The sequence below is a fragment of the Mauremys mutica genome, chromosome 5 (assembly GCF_020497125.1).
Source record: "Mauremys mutica isolate MM-2020 ecotype Southern chromosome 5, ASM2049712v1, whole genome shotgun sequence".
Lineage (NCBI taxonomy): Eukaryota > Metazoa > Chordata > Testudines > Geoemydidae > Mauremys > Mauremys mutica.
Window position 1 is genome coordinate 59,599,962 of NC_059076.1, and position 23,097 is coordinate 59,623,058.

Here is a 23,097-nt window from a genome sequence, read left to right on the forward strand (position 1 = left end):
CGGTACCGGACCGGTCGGGGACCGCTGGAGCGCTCCGTGCCGAGGACGACAGCGGAGCTGATGGTGTCGGCGCCACAGGGGTAAGCGCCGATTCCATTAGGAGCTGCCTTAATCTAATGTCCCGCTCCTTTTTCGTTCGAGGCTTGAACGATCTGCAAATAGGCACTTATCTGGTCGATGGGCCTCACCAAGACAACGCAGGCAGGAGTCGTGAGGGTCCCCAATCGGCATGTGCCGCTGGCAAGCCGCACAGGGCTTAAATCCCGGTGTCTTGGGCATACGCCCGCACCGGACGGGAAAAGAGGGGCTAAGCCCCCCTAATTCCCCTTAATCTACCTAATAACTTACTTAACTAACTATTTTAACTACTATATACACTAACTACAAAACTAGAATCGAGGTGAGCTAGGGATGTGGAGGACAAACAAGCACTCCACTGTTCCAACGGCCGTCACGGGCGGGAAGAAGGAACTGAGGAGCGGACGGGCCAGCTGGGGTATATATCTAGCGCTATAGCGGCGCCACTCCAGGGGGCGCCCAGCCGGCCCGCCGGTGTTGCTAGGGTAAAAATCTTCCGAAGAGCCGTGCACGCACGGCGCACACACCTAACTGGAATGCATAGGAGCAATCACTCGAAGAAGAAATGTACACTGTGATTTTCAAAGGGAGTTAAGATAAGAGAGTTAGGCATGCAACTATAACGGAAAGTCAAATCGGGTGCCTAACTCCTTAAGGCACTTCTGAAAATCCAGCCATAAAATCTATATTAACTTTAAAAAACCATATCAAATATGCAATAAGATACTTTGCCAAATACAAGATTTTTAATTATATGAAAATATTTGTAACAAATATTTGGTTAGCAATACAATTTTGAAGAGAAGCATCTATAGCAAGACCTACAAGTTAGTCTAGACAGCAACCAGCTAACCTTTCCCTGGCAAAATCCATATTTCAGACATTTATACTTTTTTCCAAACATGACAAAAGTAATTAGACACAATTATGAACCGGACCTTGCCTGACACACTAAAATACCACAAAGATGTTAAATGGAGTTAAGTCTCAATTTTGCACAGACTTACGTATTTAACTCTACACACTTGAATAGTCCCACTAAACTCAGGTCTGGTTTACACTACAGAGTTAGGTCGAGGTAAGGTAGCTTACATTGACCTAACTCTGTTAGTGTCTACACTAAAATGTTCTCCCGCCTACATATCTCTTCCACTACACCAACCGAATAACTCCACCTCTGCTGGAGGCATAGCGCTTAGGTCAATGTAGTTGGGTCAACACAGTGTTAGTATAGACACTGCGTTGCTTACATCGACTGTTGCTGCCTTTCAGAAGCCATCTCACAATGTCCTACAGTGATAGTTAAATCGCTGCAAGCACGCCTGGTGAGGACAAGCACCGCCGACACAAGGAGCGTAGTGCGGATATGCAAAAGCAATTTAATTACTGCAGTTACTGTACATTGAGGTAACTTAGGTCAACTTAATATTGTAGTGTAGACTTGCCATCAGTCTTTGCAAAACTGAGGTTACACGTATCAAATAAATAATTTATCAACAATTAGTCAGGTTATATACTACATGCTTAGAAATACAAAATTCTATTCACTGGAAATATTCCATTCTCTAGACAAAGAGGCTATATTTTTGATATAACAGACTGTAGCTTCATAATTCAACCTTTTAATTACTGTGTCAGATAGTGAATATTTTGAACATATGCTTCTCCACTTTGTTAGAAGAGATAATGAAAGAGAAACAAGTTTATATGCATACTGGTGTGTGCGCATGTTGGGGGAAGGGAGTGACACACTAAATAGCAAAAGGAACCAAATGGCAACAATTTGAGGAAATGGTATCTGTAACAGCTGCTCCTTTTAGATTCCCCTAGAAGAAGACTGCCTGAGGTGGGCCACAGCACAAAAGGATAAAGAAGATGAAAACTCTGATGCAAAGCAGGAAAATAACTGCTGAGACCCCTGAGTCTACACTCAAATAGTCCCAAGCTGAGTGGCAAGACCTCTTTAGCATGCTACAGAAGCTGGTGATGAACTACACATTACCATGAAGCAAACTGGCTCCTAGCAGTATTGTTTGTATGTTATGTGTAATGATAAGCAGTAGTCCTTTGGGAACAGAATGCAATGATTTCATCTCTATAAGCATCTGAGCTCCCCTTGGATACAGAGACCATTAAATCGAGAACAGAAGGGTAAATTTTAGGCAATGATTTCTAATTGGAGAGTAAAGAAAACTTGTGCTCAATGGCACTGAAACCATTGATATTTTACAGTTGTATATATTGATCACAGTTGAGGATGAAAAGAATGCATGAAATAAAATAGGTAGTATTTCTTTTCTCATTCTCATAATGTGGGGTGGTTATTTTCATTAAAAGTAATCTATTTTTCTAAGTTTATGTAAAGAGAGTTGATCTCACAATTTTATAAAACATTCATAAGTTAAACTCTATTTAATATGTTTATTTTAATTAGCACACAAGTGATGAAAATATTAATAACCTACAGCATAAGTGAGGATACTTAAACTATTTTATGATCCACCCTAGTGAATCCCATTTACATTCTGTACTGTGTAGGGAGTGTTTCATATTTAACAAAAAAGGCAAATTCTGTTTTCTACCATCTGTCAGTTGTTTTTATCTGTTGATTAAAAACTATTATAAAACACACTAATATATAAAGCTAAGCATCTTAACTGAAAGAACAAAGATTCCAGCACACTCCAAAAAAGCAATTATTTGACCCAGGGTCAAAAAGCCACAGGTTGGTAAATGATCACCTGGTTTCTAACCTTCCTGTTTTAAGAAAAAATAATGCAAGAGATGGTGATGAGAAAACTCTGTTGGACAATATCATAGTCCTCAGATAATCTTGGGCTGCTTTCAAGTATGGTTTTGGCCTTTGAATTGAATGAAGACTGTGCTTGTCTTGTTGGTCAAGGAGCTTCTCCTGGTCATGAACAAATCAAGTGTCCATGCCAAATTCGTTATCTCTATTACCGGTTTTTCTGGTCATCGTTCCCATAGTTCTCAGACACCTGTTAATGCAGCAACAGGAAGGAAAGAAAACTTGGAGTGTTTGTGGTCAAAAACGTGTGGACATGCAAGAAAGATTTCAGCACAAGGAATTCTAGTCTAATCTATTATTCCAGAACCCTGGAAAAGGCCCCAAATCCCTTTTTCTCCTTTGTCACTGCAACCACTAAATCTCACTCTGTAAAGTATTCTGGATCAGAAACTGCTCTCAATCTGAAATACTTTCATTCAACTTCACAACCCAGAACCTCTAACTGAGGATTTATCAGCCTATTCACACTGATCATCTGCAGCATCAAGGTAGGCTTCTCTGAACACCAGAAACCACACATCTATAACAGGACAAATAACATGACACCTTCTTTTCCACAGTTCAGTCAATCTGCATGTAAGAAAATCCAAGAAGCTTTGAAGAATCATGAAAAAGATAACAGACAGTTTCTGGAACATCAAATTATCAATGCCTCCTTTGAAGAGGGAAATCCATCATCAACTATAAGCATACAGTAAACAAGCTGATACTGAAGAAATCATTGCTCAACTCAACCTACTTCAACTCTTATCCAGTTTCCAGTGTTCAATTTTTGAACAAGTTAATAAAATAAACTAGTGAAGAGTCCTCTCTATGAAACATGTCTGCTGCTAGAACACTGGATCCCTCCAAACTGAGTTTAAGGCTTGGGCACGCACAGATATGGCACTGGTTCTTTTGATAAATGCACTTTTGTTTGTCCATGGACAAGGACAAAATACATCCATATTCATACTACTGGATCTCCCAATAACATTGTTACAGTTGATCATCGAATGCTGCCGTATTTCCCTAGAGATACAGCAGTGATGGCAGAAGCATACTCGGTTGTCACTGACCTTTCCTCTAAAACTGATCCAAGAGGCAGAAATGGACTATTGGTCCTGTCCTTCCAGAATTCTCACATGTAGAACTCTTTCCCATCCTATTCCCAGCAGATATTTTATACAGGCTATTGTAGTAAAATCATAAAATAAATATTAAACAGTAATAAAAACTTTCCTCACTAAAAATAGCAGACCTTTATTTAAGGTCACTTAATAGCAAAGCCAAGGTAATTGCCTCCGGACAAATTATAAAATGCATGTTAAGAAACGTTAAGTAAACTCACTATTATTGCTGTCTGTTCTTCTCCAGCAGAATGATAAGCTAGCCCTAAGCAATAGGCAGCTTCTCCTTCCATCTTCTTATCACCTCCTAAAGGGGAGGAGTTGGGTTATAATTACTCTTAGTTCTAAACAAATTACACTACTACTGACAGCTCTTGAAAATAACGTACATGTCATTTTTTAATAACATATTAAATTTTTCCTTATAGCTTGTCATTTATCACTTTCCAAACACTGATGTTTTTATGTTTATCTAGAGCACTTATACTCAATTAAAAAAAGCCACAAACATAGGAAGTACAAATGTTTTCATGAGACAGAGCACACAGTTTGTCATGATATAAGCTTCTCTATTATGAATTGTTTCACAGCACTGCCACCACCTCTCCAAAGACAGTCACGAAACACCTTGCATTTAGAGGGTCAGTAAAATATCTCCATGTAGTTATTTAGCTACATACAAACAGAAACTTGGTGCAGCAGAAAGAAGTCAGGGAGACAGTTACAGCTCCCTGATTCTCAGGCTAGGTTTCCACACCAGCATAGGCTAGAGCAGCCTGAAAGCTGCTGTAATCTATACTAGCCGGCAATGGTTCCAGGAAATGCTACACAAATGGTGGACAACTGAAGTACAGCACATTTTGGATGTGCCTCTTCCTTATTCCAGAGACTGGAGGTGGCAAATGAGTTAGGTGAGCTAATTTGGCCCCACCGAGAGTTCCCAACAGCTAAGGGAATTCTCAGCTGGCCAAAATGGGCTGCTTTCTTGGCTCTTTGCCCTGCTCCAGCAAAAGAAAACCTGGCCTGTATATTTAATATTATAATTTATATAAAATAATTTATTTATATCATTTTTTCAAAATTAACCCATCCAGAGTTTGGGGATATATATACAAAAATTGATTAGTAAAGCAAACAAATTGGAATCAATGTCCAAAATATAAAACCTTTTTTCATCACGCAATACTGCCCATTCAACACATAAAAAGCCTAGAAAATGAGCTTTGAAATGAGTCCTGAAGGTCAACAAATTCACAACTCCTGCACCAATATAAACATCTACACATGAAAAAGGAAGATTATTTACCTCTAACTGATGTTCTCCTAATATATTGTCTCTACAGATCCACACTCATGGAAGTTCGTGTTTAGCCTCCACGTGTCCTGAAATCTTTGAAAGTCATAATTGCTGAACCCATAAGGACACCCCCCCACACACACCTACAGAATTGAACACACTTGGTAAAATTATAAAAGCAGGCAATCCCAAATCCTTCTGTTCTTTTTCCTAAGATTCCAAGTGGGCAGGGAAGGGGGATGAGAAAATATGGCTCTATAGAGGAAATACATTCAAAACCTTTCTTTTTCCTTCAAGGATGGTCTCTGTAGAGCCTGAATCTTGAGAGACTATTAATTTCTGGTCCAGATTCAGCAAAGCACAGGAATGTCCAGTGGAATGGATTGAATGCTGAAGAGAGAAGGATTTAAGCACTAGCTTAAACTTAATCATGTATGTAAATATTTTGCTGAATAAGGGCCTCTTTGAGGGAGAGAGTGGGCTTTTGAACAGAGACTGAAGGACTGCCCTTCTGAAATGAGCATCTGATCTCGTTTAAATATCTACAGAATAATGGTGAGTAAAGGTGTGAATTGCAGAACTGCCACAAGTTTCAAAGACACGTGTCTCAGCAAGCTGTAGTAGCTGTCTTAGCTCATATAATAAGAGCTCTAAGGCCATCTGGTAGTGAATAATGGATTTTTCAATTTTCTGGCATTCTGAAAAATTGGGGGAAAAAAGGTGTTTTGGGTCAACCCATAAAAGAATTTTTTTCAAAAATTTCAGCAAATTGATACGTTGCAAAAAGTTTGTTTAGAGTTAGAGCATTTTTTAAATTTCTATATTAAACAAAATTAAAGAAAATTTAAAACCAAAAAGTTGGTTTGGTTTTTTTATACGGAACTATTTGGTGAAATCAACATAAATTTGTGAAATGGTTAGGAATTGCCAAATCTGCATTTCCCCCCCCCCAAAAAAAAGTTTTGGTCAACATTTTTTGACCAGCTCTAAATTGGGGCATCTGCCTGGTGGTCTCAATGCAGCATCAGATCCACTATGATAATCTCTTAACAATTCTCTTGACTATATAAACAGATAAGAAGATGCATGACACAAGTAAGGTTTTATTTTGTGGTAGAATATACGCCTATTTGCAACAGTTATTGCTTTAAATGGTCTTGGAACTCACACTACTGAGTCACATGCTCCCAGGAGTGGGGCTCTGAAGAAGCAACTCTCAAAAGAGAACTATTAGCTTCTGTGTTGAAAAAGAAATAGGACAGATTGCCTAAGGGCCAAATCCAAAGAAAGAAGGAACCACCCAATCAACATTCAGACAAATGTGTCAAAAAAGACACATGTTCAAAAGGACTGTTATGGAATGAATGGAAACCTCAGACCCAGTATGTAGTAAATTTAAAAAAAACATTTTGCTTTATCCTCAAAAAATTAGTGTGGGAGTACAATATAGATTTTTAAGCTGGTATTTTAAAGTATTTAACTTTTTAACAGTATAAAGAAATTTTAACAATATTAGATCTTTAGAAACAATATGACTAAAGAAAACAGAAATAATTCAATATTGTTTTAAATAATGAATAGCACAGTTAATGCTTAATTCTATACATTTTATACTGTTCTGTATATTACACAGAACAAACTTTATTTTACAAGACTAAACACATAAGGAGAAATTATTTTTTTTTTGGCCACTCTGGCTGAAGCTTGATTTAAGCAGTTCCACTTACTTCATAGGGACTGACCAATTGATCAGTACTTGTATACATTTTCTTAACATTTAGATAAAAATTTCTCTCCTGATAAATTTCAAATTCCTAGTGTGTATTAACCATAATTCTTATATAAAAAAATATTAAAGCTGCCACAAAGTTAGCATAACAATGCTAATTGAATAAAAGTGATTATACAATATTTTCCATTCTAATTCTGGGAAACACATAAAATCTTTTTTTTTTCTTCTGAACATAGAAAACTGTAGATTTTGGAATCTAACGACATCTTTCAACAAATAAGCATTATTAAGATAACCCAAAAAAACAGAAAAATAATCTGTACTTTCTTAAAATCAACTGTGACGGCTCACTCTCCCTTTTCTACTCCCTCTCATATATAATAATGCCCCATAAATAAACAGCAGCTTTGTAACTGTTCAGCATCTGACATCATATATTCAAATGCCATCCTCATCTTTCCATCAGCTTTTGGATCCTTACTACAGATAGTCAAAACACTAAGACTGTCATGTTAGCCATCATATACAGCATTTCCTGAATTTTAAGTTTTAAAACTATTTTCAATAATTCAGGTATACTGGAAATGGTTTTCTTTCCATAATTATTTATCATTCATGTAGAATGAAACAGTAGTGATCTGCCTGATAACATTACTAAGGAAATGAAAAATCAACAGTGGCTAACCTACAAAAATCTCAACTTCTGTAAATGACCTTACTTCTGATTATGAGTTCATTGTTTTACAACACTATAGTCCCAGAAGACTGCATTTTTGGAGATAAAGCTTTCAAGAAACTAATGGATTCCTTGCTGTCAGCAAGAAGGCACTTCTGGTTTACAGTGAGATTTGGAAGTATATTGATGGCATTTGTCTTTGAATTTCATAGGAAATAATCATTCAAACCCTTGACGATTTTTACCTTACTCCTGGGAAAATCAGAGCCTGCACATTAAAGAAAGGAATGTGAAAGTGTTATTTTCCACACACCTTTTTTTGCCATTTCAAAAGCTTTTATTAGAGTTTTGATGGCCTGTTGGTGTTCTTTATTTTCTAGCATTTTGTCTGCTAGTAATGTGTAAATTCTCCAGAGATGCTCACAGGCCAGTGAGTTGTAAGTATGACCTGTCTCATCATTCCACATCCGTCCCAGTGTCAATTGATGGAATGTTTCATAATGCTCAGCAGCTTTCATGAACAGACCTGAAAAACATAACTAATTCATAAATATAAGCAGTATATTTAACAAAATATTTCAATTTTTTTTTGCATATTATCATTTCTTACAAAAGAAGTTGTTTCTAACTTAACTTCACAAAGGTTCCAATAATCATCAACCCGTAACTTAATAAAATGCTTACAGGTATCAGTAAGTCATCTTTACCTTCAATTCACACTTTGTTGCCCAAACTACAAGTTACTTACTAGTAAATGTAGTTTTTGAGTAGGTTGCCTGTATAGATCCACAATGTTAGGAAGCAGAAGTCAGAATCTTCTAGAAAGTAGAAACCATTCCGTGTGGGTATAATATTTTAAAATCAAGTGTGTGTGTAAAGGACCACAGTCCAGATCCTAGGCTGAAAGATTCTGAAGGAGTAAGAAAGGAGTAGAAGGTAGAACTTTTCAAATGTGCTCTAAGATCTTCAGTTACTGAAACACTGATAAGGTAAACACAAGTTTGAAGATAAAGTCTAATCCATTTCAGCAATCTGAGTGGATTTTCTCCCTTACTGGATTTATAGACCCATGCAGCCTAGTAGACTTACAATGAATTTAGTCCTCTCAAGATAGTAATTCAAAGCCTTCTTAACTTCTAATTTATGGAGACTAGCTTTCCCTGGGTAAAGAGTGGGCTTTGAAAAATGCTAGGAGACAGGTAGACTGGTTCAGAAGGAGCTTTAAGATAATTTTAGTAAAGAGTTTATAGTTTGGACAAAATACCATCTTATACCTGTGAATGCTGTGTAACAAGTGTCAGTTATCAAGGATTGCTCCTCTTTAAAACTGATTGAAGTTACTGCCATGACAACATTGTCTTCAAAGATAGATGGTAAAGGGGACAATCTTCAAGAAGTTTCAATATGGAATTTCATCAGCTTTGTTAAAGCAATTTAAGTCCCACATAAGCAATAGCTCAGACATAGGAAGATATGAACTAGTTCTTTCAAAAACTTCAACTGTTGGATGTATGAAGACTCAAAATCAGAAGATGCTAAGTTGATACAGCTTCAAAATGAATCTTGACTGTGATTACAGTCAATCCAGGGAAGTGGACAATCTACTGATAGCCTAATATAACAGGCGTTGTGACAGACAGAGGAAGACTTATTAAAGACCCATAACAATATCTACCTTCCATTTCAAAGCATGAGTCTTCTTGAGGAAACCTCTATCACAATCTGGTGAACTACTCAGAGACATTCCAAGTCAAAAGTCAACATGATACCACACTCCAAACTGCTAGGTTCAGCGATTGGAGATTAAGCTGTCCTTGGTTCTGGGATAGATGACTATGAAGATGAATTGGAGGCTCTGACTCAAAGAGCTGGATACAGAGTTTTATGCACTTGGCTAGTCTGTGGCACAACTCATTTCCCTCTTTGGTTCGCCCCCCCCTCAAAGTGGATGAACAAATGACTTGGACTTTTGAAAGGGCTTGACTCTTTTCAGGTAACAAGGCAAAGCTCTTTGGCCATTCAATTTATGAAATCTAATTTCACCAGATATATTATGGAGGGAAAAGACTGGCAGACATATGGTTTTATTCAGGTGAAACTAAAAAGAAAAAAAAACACCATAAGGAGAAACTATTTCTAGGGACAGGAAGAGGTGACAAGCAAGTCATCCAGGGAGGTGGATGTTGAAGGTGAATCTAATGTACTTGTTCCTCCTCAGAATCTGAGATGTTATCTCTTAGATGGACAGATTCAGGTGAACTTCCAGAATCAGCATACCTTTCTATTGCCTGTTTAGGATGCTTAGAGCTATAGTATATGGTGGTTTAGAATGCGTGGAGCTATAGTATATAGTGGTTCTGTTCTCCCATGCAACCTCATATTTGAGGGACTCCCTTGAGAGCATTCCTAACAGAGCAGAAATTGAAGTAATATATTCCATATATCCCACTGGCCTTTGAACTAGCCATACGGGGGGCCCTGTCCTGACATCTTTGTTGCCAGAACTCAGTGAGCACCAAAATACAGAGGCAGACTGTGCTTTCTGGTATCATTCACATAGAATTAGGTGAAAATGCATCTAAGTGTGGTTCCATTACAGACAAAAAAAAAAAAGCCAAGATTGAAAACACAAGTAACTCAATCTGGTTACAAAAGAAAAAGAGTGAAGATGCTAAACAGAAAATAAAAAGAAATATAAGTTTAGAAATAGGCTGAGAATTTCCTAAGCAAAGAAAAAGTGAAAGGTTTTGATGTAACAGGCCTGGGATTTGTCTTCTTGAGAATCACAGTTGCAATCAGCGGAAGAGTTCAAGGTGAAGTCCTCTTGGATTAACTGGGAAGTTACTGTTAGTAGTACATTTCATTTTTTGGAATTGACTCCTAACTCTAAAATAACCTGAAACTGCTCATCTTCATCTGCAAGGCCTATCCGTTCTCTGAAGCATTTCAGTATAGACAGTCAAAAGCTTGGGGAGAATAAAATCTTCAGGGTGATGGGGAATCAATTTATTCATTCTGTTTGGCTAGTTGGTTCAGTTTAAGTTTGCGTATTTAGTTGGAATGTCTCCTGTATTTTAATTTTAAGTGTTGTGTTATTTTTGTTTTTTATTATTATTGTCATTTATTTTATTTGTTGCACAAGTAGCTAGAGCACTTGAATAGATGTTTTTGTAATAACTCAAAAATAAATAAATAGATACAAATTATGGAAAGCATTAGGAGGAAAGGAAGCTGATTACACAGCATCTCTGCTTTAAAAGTTAGGATTTCTTTTTATATCAATTCAATTATAGGAAGGCTAGTTTTAAAATGATTTTTACTGTCTTTGAGAAAAGAAAGGGAGATAGACAAAGGAAGAAGAGGGACAGACAGTGAGAGGGATCCTCAAAAATATTTCGTAGAAGGGAAAGGATATCCCATATATCTATCTCAGATTCCATGAAGAAAAATGATTGCTTCCAGACAATCTATAGCACATATTTTCAAATGTTACACAGGAAATTATTTCCATTGTTATTGTTAACAAAAGTAGCTGCATGTCTAATTTCCCCAAGCAATGTTCTCAGAAGTTATCCCCATGTGTCTTAAACCTGAATTTTGAGAAATACTGATACTTTCTCTCATTTAATCAAATGAGTCAGAATCACAAATGTAATTCCTATAAAATATATAGCAGTACTACAAAAATGTTATAATTTACTGGGGCCCCAGGACAAGGCATCAAAAAGCTATCAGTAATCAATTCATCTTAATAATTGGAAGGAAGTGGTATAACTACATATCATTTACAGTAGGAGACCCGTTCTAAACAATTATATTCATACAAAGCATCATTCATCCACTAAATACATTAAATATTATAAATAATTATTATTTTCATTCTAACTAGATGTATACACACTAAGGTTTGTGTTATTATTTTTCAATGGAAGGAAAGTGCACTTTTGAATAAAACTATTTGAAGAGTATGAGTTTACCGAAAGCCCACAAAAAAGAGAATCCATCCATTCATTTAAAGAACAAAACTCAACATGATATAAACTTAAAAGCATGGTAGACAAACATTTTATATTTCTGAAAATTATCCAAGTCTTCCTTTACAAATCCCCTTCCTACAAAATATTCCAAAAGTTTATATATGTTATATCACAGCAGATATCTTAGACAAATATTAACCAAAGAAGGACGTATATGATCACTACCATTTTCATTTTTTTTAAAGTAGAAAGATTGACTAGATATTAACACAAATGGGTTTAAATGTGAAGCTGCCATAAAAGCAGGCACATAAATGTAATTCTCCCAACCGCTATTTTGATGCACATTTTTGATTCCATGAATATTTTATGAAATGGCCAGACTAAAGCCATATAACATTCCTGCATTACTGATGCTTGCGCCCGTAAGCTACAAACATTAGAGGCATGATTGAGTGCATTAAAATGAACTCATTCAGCAGTGCATTGATTACTTGAAGGAGGAAAAAAAAAGGAAGAGTTACTCCCACTTAAGAAAACAGCACAGAAATCTTAAGTTTTCAATACAGAAATTAAAGATAGCAAATTTGAATAATGTGATATTTAATACATAAAAAAAGTGTGACTCTGTCTAGAGGTCTGTACATACAGAGATGACATTAATTAGGTGGGATGTTAATTAGGTCCAAAGATCGCTTCTAGTATTGTTCAGGTAATTTAGTATGTCACAATAAGATGCACTGACTGACCTGTTCTAGCTCCATGCCTCAGCAATATTGAGAGTACTTAATTATTTCCTTTTCTATCAGCTTGTACATTTACCAATGAAACTAATGCAGTACAAACAACGGTATTTATTTGGCAGGTCTATAATGCACATTTCTTCAGCAATACTAGTACAAGCCAAAAGCACATTTAGTTCTAAATTGTAAACATTTGTTGGGACGTTAGCAAAATATTCCACTTTAGTTTAAAACAACCTGTTTAAAGGAACAATAAAGCTTCATGTATATTATGTTGCGTTTTAATCTAAAACCAGTGGGCATCTTTTGTAATAAATTATTATACTGTACAACGTACACATAAAATCTGCTAGAAGCAATATTTAGTGATAGCAAAAAAAGAAATGTTATTGCCACTTTTAAAAGATATTGGCTTCCATTTCAATTTAACTGCTTGAACTATTGATATTTTTAGTTTCATATATACAATTATGATAATTATGGTAGCACTATTCATGCTGAAATAGTTACGGATTTGTCACAGTTTCCAATATAAGCCACTATTTAGGGAGGTTTTATAAATCTTCAGTGGAGATTTGCTGGAAGATGAAATAAACAGCATGCAAAATGATAAAACAAGGCCCTAATTCAGCAAATAGATAGGCTGGACTCCTGAGGCAAAGTGGATTGTATTGAAGTCAGTGGGACTCCTTACAGGATCCATAATCCCCAGAGTACAAAAAGAAAAAAGGACTTCCTATGGTCGAAGGACATTAATCTCAAGAGAGAGCCAAAGGCTTTGTGAGAGCAGAAGCAGCAGCCTGGAGGCCTGAAAAATGGCTACAGAGGGAAGACTGGGCAGCAAACAGCCTGGAAGCTAGCACTGGAGGGCTGACACTTACTAGCAGGGGAGCAGCAATAGCGACGGCAAGGGGAAGCAGGGCAGCAGCCTGCAAGGAGGATGAGGTGGAGGGGTTACAGGACTCTTATATTTATACCACTGTACTGAACTATCCTTCAATGCTGGTTTAGGAACTATTGGTTTAACCTTTTGTGTTGTAATTTAAAGTAATTGTTCCAATGGTATTTGCTAGGCCTGTTGATTAATCCCAGTTAACTCATGCAATTAACTAAAAAAAATTAACCGTGATAAAAAAAATGAATCGCAATTAATGGAACTGTTAAACAGTAGAATACCAACTGAAATTTATTAAATATTTTGGATGTTTTTCTACATTTTCAAATATATTGATTTCTATTACAACACAGAATACAAAGTGTACAATACTCACTTTATAATAGTTTTTCTTACAAATATTTGCACTGTAAAATGATAAACAAAATAAATAGTATTTTTCAGTTCACCTCATACAAGTACTGTAGTGCAATCTCTTTATTGTGAAAATGTAAATTACAAATGTAGATTTTTTTGTTGTTACATAACTGCACTCAAAAACAAAAAAATGTAAACCTTTAGAGCCTACAAGTCCACTCAGTCCTACTTCTTGTTCAGCCAATCACTACGACAAACAAGTTTGTTTACATTGATGGGAGATACTGGCACTGCAAGGTATTTATGTGCCAGATATGCTAAACATTTGTATGCCCCTTCATGCTTCAGCCACCATTCTGGAGGACATGCTTCCATGCTGATGATGTTCGTTAAAAAAATTGTGTGTTAATTAAATTTGTGACTGAACTCCTTGGGGGAGAATGGTATGTCTCCTGTTCTGTTTTCTAAAAATAGCTATAGCACTCGACCCAAAGTTTAAGAATTTGAAGTGCCTTCCAAAATCTGAGATGGACGAGGTGTGGAGCGTGCTTTCAGAAGTCTTAAAAGAGCAACATTTCAATGCGGAAACAACAGAACTCGAACCACCACAAAAGAATCAACTTTCTGCTCGTGGCATCTGACTCAGATGATGAAAATGAACATGCATCGGTACACTCTGCTTTGGATCGTTATTGAGCAGAACCCATCATCAGCATGGACGCATGTCCTCTGGAATGGTGGTTGAAGCTTGAAGGGCATGAATCTTTAGTGCATCTGGCACATAAATATCTTGCAACGCCGGTTACAACAGTGCAATGCCAATGCCTGTTCTCATTTTCAGGTGATGTAAACAAGAAGTGGGCAGCAATATCTCCTGCAAATGTAACCAAACTTGTTTGTCTGAGCGATTGGCTGAAGTAGGACCAAATGGACTTGTAGGCTCTAATCAGTTACATTGTTTTATTTTTGAATGCAGGTTTTTTTGGTATATAATTCTACATTTGTAAGTTCAACTTTCATGATAAAGAGATTGCATCACAGTACTTATATTAGGTGAATTGAAATATACACCTCTACCTCGATATAACGCTGTCCTTGGGAGCCAAAAAAATCTTACCATGTTATAGGTGAAACCGCATTATATTGAACTTGCTTTGATCCACCAGAGTGCACAGCCCCGTCCCCCCAGAGCACTGCTCTACCACATTATATCCGATTTCATGTTATATCGGGTCGTGTTATATAGGGGTAGCAGTGTACTATTTCTTTGGTTTTTACAGTGCAAATATTTGTAATAAAAAATATAAAGTGAGCACTGTACACTTTATATTCTGTGTTGTAATTGAAATCAATATTGTTGAAAAAATAGAAAACATCCAGAAATATTTAAATAAATGGTATTTTATTATTAACAGTGTGATTAATCACATGATTAATCGTGATTAATTTTTTAAATTGCTTAACAGAACTAGTATTTGCACCTTTTTATTTCTGACACCCCTAGGAAAGGAATCATCTGTTACCAACAAAAGTGTGTGTTTATGGGAACCCACCAACAGTTTAGGATTGCTACCAGTCCTGTATTATGAGTGATGTCCTCTATTTAAATAAAAACTACCCTGTCCCATACTAAATCAGTACAGGATGCCTTTTATCCTGTATTTCAACTAAGAAGTGCTACTTGTTGGCAATTTGACTTGGCATAGAGGGTCACAACCCTGCACACCACTCAAATTTGGCCTGGCTGCCCCTTCATCATGCCTTAGAAGTTGAAAACGAATGATTTTTAGATTTAAGGCAATCTTAGCAACAATGGAAGACTGAGGAAAAAATTATTCAACGGACAGCCAGACCACTCCCACTGGCCATCAGTCCCATTGAGAAGGCATCTCTAGAAGCAGTGATCTCTAGAATCTCCTCTGTCAATTATTAGGAGTAAACCCTGCCTCCAGAAAAGTTTACATAATGTGGTGAGAACTGCAGGCCCAGCTGCAGTAGTCCGAGACCTTGTGAAGCTTAGAAACAAAATGTCTGTTTCTGAGTGGGCAGCTTTGAATGAAGCTTCGTCTCAGTACTACTCATTAAGCAGTAAATAATTAAAATACCCTGGGAAAGACAGGTAAAATACAAGCAGCAATGTCAGTAATAGACATGAAAGAGAAGAGAGGGAAAACGAATTTAAAAAAGCAATGAAATAATTCATATGAAGTTTTAATAAAGTTTCATTTGCGGTCTTATTTAAAGATATATCAGACTTTAGGGATGTAACCTAATTACATTTTTATTCTAAGTTCTACTCAAAGACCTTGGACTTTGAATCTTTAACATAGATCAAACATAGTTTAATTTACTTGTGATTATCACTATTTTAAAAAGATCTCTTCATTAAATGCCATAGTTTTACAAACATGTACATAAAGCAGAGAGCAATACTGGATGCTACAAAAATGTTAACAATTAAGTTATAGAAAAAGGATTATATATTTTAATTCATTTGAATTATAGCAAGCTTTTAAAATATTTAATTCATTTTGCCTAAGTAAAAAAAGTTTCTAATAAATTACTTTCTACCATTCAATTTAATTTTTAAAATATAAAATAACTAAAGAAGTTTTTGAACTAATCTCAGGAACTCTGTCTTCAATTAAAAGTTATAACGCCAAATGCCTGAAGAATCAAAAATAAGACTGTTTATGCCTAGGCCATAAAAGTTTTATGGAACATGTAAATTATGATTATTAGAGTTTGCACTAATGCATTACTGTGACTGACTTGAAGAGGTTTTCACTACAATATATGAATAGAATTAATTTGTCTCCTGCCCCTAAAAATTCTACTAAAACTAAGAGACTTCCTAATGTGAAAATCAGATCTATTTATCTTTTCTTAAGATTAGAAATGTAAAGGATACACTTTATTGCATTAAAGAAGTATAAACATACAGGGAAGTTAGATTAATTGAAAAGAACAGAATGATAAGAGTTTTGAATATGTTTTGTTACAATACTCCTTTGGGAGTATCTGCTGAAGCACTTAATTGAAAACATTCATAGTACCCGCCAGTATTTTTTTTTCCTGTTACAAGAATAAACATTAATAAGATGTACTATATTTTTCTATCAATTCAATTTGCAATTTTCTCCTTCATGCTGTATGTTCAGGAGTTACTCTCAGATTTTATTAGATTGTATTAATTTGAATTGAAAATACACAATCTCTGTAACATCAATTCAATCCAGTAACTGTCAGTTCAATATCAATAACAATATATTATTTCTATGTAATAATATGCTGTCCTTTCTCTGGAAACTACATCCTGCATTTGGATGGGGATAGACTCAATTATCTAATAAGCCTTTTCAATCTGTCTAGTCTTCAGATCTGTCAATCTGGATTTATAGGTGCTTCCCTCTGGCCATTGACTGGCAGGGAAAAGCAGCAGCATCTGAAGACCTTTTCTCCTACTGTACTGCTTCTTAAGCTTCTTATGCCACACTCTCCAGTCAAGTGCTCCTTAGCTAACTGACACATTAATTTCTCATGCAACTTATACAATAAAACAGCCATTGTATAAAATACAGTTGTAGAATAATTTAGAAAAAGGTTTTTTTTTATATGATTACATAAAATCAATGTTTGATAGGGTTCCAAATGATGAGATCTGATGAGCAAAGCTCCATTTTACAGGAAGGAAAAGTCAATTTTCTGCCTTTCAGATCCTCTAATGCAGACAATAATCTAAATAGCAGTCCCCATATGAGCCTAAAGACAGGAGTTAGTGATACTTCTTGACTAACTCCCTAAGATAAAGGTGGGATCTGACAGGGCCACTACATTAAGCCTATAATGTTTGGAAAGGCATGAAATGGTCTTCAAATCTCACCTACTAATAGTGCTCCTCTTTTTTTGTTCAAAAGGTAGCTTGGACAAATGGGCTTTAATTATTAATCTCAAAAAGTTTCTGTTGTAATCTAGGGAAATGCACCTTGTAAATCACCCAGTTATGAAATATGTGGAAATTCTTTTCCCTGTTTTGCTTTCCTAACCTAACCTCCCAGCCAAGGTAACAGTAATATCCACTGGAAACCAGATAATCTTTTTTTAAAATAAAGATTAAAAGACTAAAATACATGCTACATGGAAAATTCTCCATGAAAATACAACTACTATGACAGGAAACTGAAATAAAACATGTAATTTCATTAAGGTTGAAATCAATTATTCATTTTTATTTTATCATCGCAATTTTCAAGTTTTATAATATTACATAATATACAAGCCAACTTGTATATTATATTAGAAATCATAGTATAACAAAAGTAAAATTGATAAAATCAAAATTAATTGTTTCCAAAAAAAAAATCCAAAATTTCAACTACTGATATCAATAGAGCCAGTTGAAAACTGGAATTTTCCTTCCACGGGAAATTCTGAGATTTTGACATTTGGTTTCATTCCAAATTGGAATGAAAAGTTGAAATTTTGGATCTTTTTTGTTTTATTTCAGTTTCCTGTCATAAATTTTGACAGAATTGATAGGTTTGTGTGAAACACTTCTATTTCATCAAATCAGCATTCTTTCATGAAAAACTGTTGCACCAGAAATGTTTCAACCAGTTCTAGTTATCAGGTATACTTCCTTTGCTAAATAAAGGAGGAAAATGGATAATCTCATATACCACTCAAATGCTAACTTTTTAATGGCAACTGTTGCATTTGTAATATTTGAAATGATGGTGAGTGTAGTATATTTTGCAGGTTTTTATAATCTTGGATGTTGTTACTGGAAAATAATATAAAGTATTCTAATTTGTAAGCCTTTAAGAAGTACACTAGTCTGGGTCAAATGTAATATGTTTTGTTCTTAAATATTCTTGTAGCTCACAATTTGATTATGAAGAAATATGATTTTTTCTTTATCATTATTCTATTTATTGCATAATATACTAATAGTTGTATTTTTATGGAGAATTTTCCATGTAGCATGTATTTTAATCTTTTAATCTTTATTTAAAAAAAGATTATCTGGTTTCTCTTACACTTTTACATGGCTTCCCTTGGCACTGAAGTTTTTGATATACAAAATAAGCCAATGAATATAACAGCAACAGAAGCTCCCCTGTTATTAAATTTAATATAAAATTTAATTTATTTGATGGTCTGCCTACATTTTTAGGGTGGAGTTTTCAAAAGTGCACAGAATTGGTCTAATGCTGCTCCCACTGATGTAAGATGGGAGTTTTAACTTTGTCTTCAATGGGGGCAGAATTAAGCCAATACTGAATGCTTTTAAATGTCCCACCCTAATTTGATGCAGATTTTTGAAAGTGCATAACTGAACTTTAGAAGTTGTCAAGGGGAAACTGGGTAGAGAATAGTTGGGACTTTGAGCATCTGGAAACATGAGTTTATGATACAAGATATTAGTTGTATGTAATAATAATCAGCTGTGAGATACTTAACAACAGCTAGATCATAGAAGATTAGCATTGGGAGAGACCTCAGGAGGTCATCTAGTCCAACCCCCTGCTTAAAGCAAGACCAACCCTAACTAAATCATCCCAGCCAGGGCTTTGTCAAGCCTGACCTTAAAAATCTCTAAGGATGGAGATTCCACCACTTCCCTAGGTAACCCATTCCAGTGCTTCACCACTCTCCTAGTGAAATAGTTTTTCTTAATATCCAACCTAGACCTCCCGCACTGCAAAATGAGACCATTGTTGCTTGTTCGGTCATCTGCCACCACTGAACAGCCGAGCTCCATCCTCTTTGGAACCTCCCTTCAGGTAGTTGAAGGCTGCTATCAACCCCCCCCACCCACTCTTCTCTTCTGCAGACTAAATAATCCCAGTTCCCGCTGCCTCTCCTCATAAGTCATGTGCCCCAGCCCCTAATCATTTTCATTGCCCTCCGCTGTTTGTCCACATCCTTTCTGTATTGGGGGGCCCAAAACTGAACGCTATACTCCAGATGTGGCCTCACCAGTGCCCAATAGAGGGGAATAATCACTTCCCTTGATCTGCTGGCAATGCTCCTACTAATGCAGCCCAATATGCCGTCAGCCTTCTTGGCAACAAGGGCACGCTGTTGAGTCATATCCAGCTTCTCGTCCACCATAATCCCCAGATAGCAGACACTGATATTGGCATAATTAGATCTTTGTTTATATACTGTATCACTCTCCCTAGCTTTTTCTGTCTCCTGTCTTTTAGAATGTAAAACTCTTCAGGGCAAGGACTCTCTCTTCATTTGTGCTGAACAGAACCTCTATGTTATACCAGAATATAAATTAAAATAATTATTCAAAGCTAACCTTCCAGGGAGATGAATGGCATAATTCACACATCTCAGAGCTTCTGTTTCACATTGTCAGTGGATTCTGGCACACACACAGTATTGACTTACACTTGGCATATGTTTGGAAGATTTTCTTCGCTGGACACAATTGTAATCTGTAGCCAAGGATAAAAGATATAGGGTATATATAGGACAGGAGTAGGCAACCTATGGCACATGTGCCGAAGGTGGCACACGAGCTGATTTTCAGTGGCACTCACAGTGCCCGGGTCCTGGCCACCAGTCTGGGGGGCTCTGCGTTTTAATTTAATTTTAAATGAAGCTTCTTAAACATTTTAAAAACCTTATTTACTTTACATACAACAATAGTTTAGTTATATATTATAGACTTATAGAAAGGGACCTTCTAAAAACATTAAAATGTATTACCGGCATGCAAAACCTTAAATGAGAGTGAATAAATGAAGACTCGGCACACCACTTCTGAAAGGTTGCCGACCCCTGATATAGGATATATACCTTATTTAAGGAGGTGGAATATAAGTATTAATTAATGTTGTAATTAGGCCTGTAAGATATTTAGCATCACCAAATTAGGCCATAGGACAAGTTTCCATAAGTACATTAATAATAAACCTGCTGAGCTTGTGTCTATGTGATATGACGATGTTTTGAAAATAACTGCTGAGTTTGGACAATAATGTCTATGAGAGATCAGTAGATACCACCAGATGACCGTTGGTAGCTGGGGTGAAATGTTAGAGACTTCCTTAAGATAGCCACACGTTAGCATGGTGACAAGGTGACATAAATGTTAATGAGTACAAGGGGAACTAATGAGCTACCCTGTGAAAAATGGGAAACCTGAAAAGTAGTGGGATGTGGCAATTCAAATAAGGAAAAGGGGCTAAAACTTTCATAAATATTTATGAACCCCAGTGGGTGTCAACGTAACACATTATGAAAGCTGTATCCCACCCTGTGTGCTTTTGTCGAGGGGAGATGCCAAGATGATAATGGAGAGGATGAAGACAAGCACTTTGGGTTTTTCTATAAGGCCTTGAAGTGAGTAATGCAAATATTATACAGTCTGTACTGGTGTCTCTCTCCTTTACCAGATTGCAATATGCGTATTGTTTGGTTGGTTAGTAAAAGTAATTATAGAAAAAGCACTATGTAGTCTCATGCACCCTTCTATTGGTAACCTTTCTACTGCAGTCGATCTTGGGGGCTGAATTCTCACAGATTAAAGTACGTGTAAACCCTCACCTTGGGGTGGGTAATTGGTTAACATAACACATAACTATAGATAAGCTTACAAATCTCTATACTTCCTTGGGAGCAAGACCTACAAGCACAGGCTGCAGAGCAAAGGGGGTCAGCTGGGCCATGACTGACCATTTTTTGACCCAGCCAAACCTTAGTGGCTCTGTGACTCCATGCACCAGGTCTCAATGCCACTTACTCAAATTTTGAGGAGTGGGTTCAGGAGGTCACAAGCCAAGAGGGGTCATGGTGGGAGCACCTCAGAGGGGAAGAGGAGGAAAATCAGCAGGAGCGGGAGGGGACACTTTAAATGGCACTCTGAAGTCCCTGCTCATAAGAATTTAGTGCTGCTCCTGCTAAACTCTGAAAAGTACACATGGGAGAACTTACACCATTCTGCATAGCCAGCCAGGCAGAGGGAAGCAAATGCCTGTAAAAAGATGTACCAGTGGCCACATTTCCACCACACAGCTCTGAGTTCTGGGAGCCACTGTTCCTGCTTCACTATACCTTGGACATCCTGCTGGGACAGCACACCTCTAAACCACCACTAATGCAGGGCTGTAGCTTAAAGGCACAAAGGTCTTGTACGTTTATGAAAAAATAACATTACTGCAGGTGTTTGTTGGTTCTAGCTGTGTCTTTAGGCTTCCCAGCTAATTTCAGAGTTGTCTGAAGTGGAGGTTGGGACTCTATCTAAAACACAAGCTGAGGGGATTATATCATAAAAATGATAGGACTGGAAGGGACCTCAACAAGTCATCTATTCCATCCCCTGCACGTTGGCCCCTTCTGGGAGCAGTGTGGGGCCAGGGTGGGCAGGGAGCCTGCCTTAGCCTTGCTGCGCCCGCCGCCGACCAGGAGCCACCGGAAGTAAAGCTGCCCAGTGGGAAGCCGCACCCCAGTGCCGAGCCCCCTCCTAGAGCCAGCAATCCATACCGCCTCCTGCACCCTCAACCCCCTCCTGTAGCCCAACCCCCACCCTGAGCCCCCTCCCAGATCCAGCAGCTGAAACCCCCTCCTGCACCCCAAAACTCTGCCCTAGCCCGGAACCCCCTCCTGCACCCAAACTCCCTTCTAGATCTTGCACCCTTCACTCCATCCTGCACCCCTGCCCCAGGCTCAGCTCAGAGCCCCGTCCCACACTGTGAACCTCTCGGCTCCAGCCCAGAGCCTGCACCCCCTCCTGAACCCCAACTCCCTGCCCCAGCCTGGTGAAAATGAGTGACGGTGGAGGAGAGCGAGCGATGGAGAGGGGGGGATGGAGTGAGTGGGGCAGGGCCTCGGGGAAGGGGCGTAGTATTTCCTGGGTTGCTCTTTGATTCAAAAAGTGATCTTGAGTGTAAAAAGGTTGGAGATCACTGATCTAGACCATCCCTGACAGGTGTCTGTCTGACCTGTTTAGAAAAGCCTCCAATGATGGAGATTCCACAATCTCTCTAGATAAATTGTTCCAGTGCTTAGTTAATTATTGGTTTAAGTAGAATTGCTGTTTTTTTATATCTATAAAATGTACTTGAAGTAGTTTTGTTCAACTGCTTTTAAAAAAGACAAAGATTAGATACTTATTTTAATTTTTTCTGTTTTTTAAGTTAGACTGACACACATTCAATCTAATTTGGTACAACCCATTCAAAGTACATGGCTTTTGCGCGTACAGAGTCCTTTCTTCCTTTTGGCCACTTTTCCTACAGACATAACAAATTATCTGAAAATCTGGTGTATAAGTTAATAAGTTTAACATGATGTAATATTCCTCATGTGAATGATGTTAATCACATTGCTTAATGCACTACTGAAGAAGTACTGAGATACTACAGTTATAAGCATGGTACACACTATATAGGAAGAACCTATATGG

General features: G+C 37.1%; 1 protein-coding gene across 2 annotated transcripts in view; it reads right to left on the minus strand.

Moving 5' to 3' along the window:
- The window catches only part of TTC29 (tetratricopeptide repeat domain 29), a 199,393-nt gene that overhangs the window by 121,528 nt on the left and 54,768 nt on the right, over positions 1–23,097 (minus strand). For both annotated transcript variants that reach the window (XM_045019091.1, XM_045019090.1), the window contains exons 7-8: positions 8,015–8,227; positions 4,218–4,303 (exon numbers count right to left, since the gene is read on the minus strand). In XM_045019091.1, the coding sequence (XP_044875026.1) occupies positions 4,218–4,303; positions 8,015–8,227 (299 nt within the window). The remainder of the gene's footprint in view (positions 1–4,217; positions 4,304–8,014; positions 8,228–23,097) is intronic.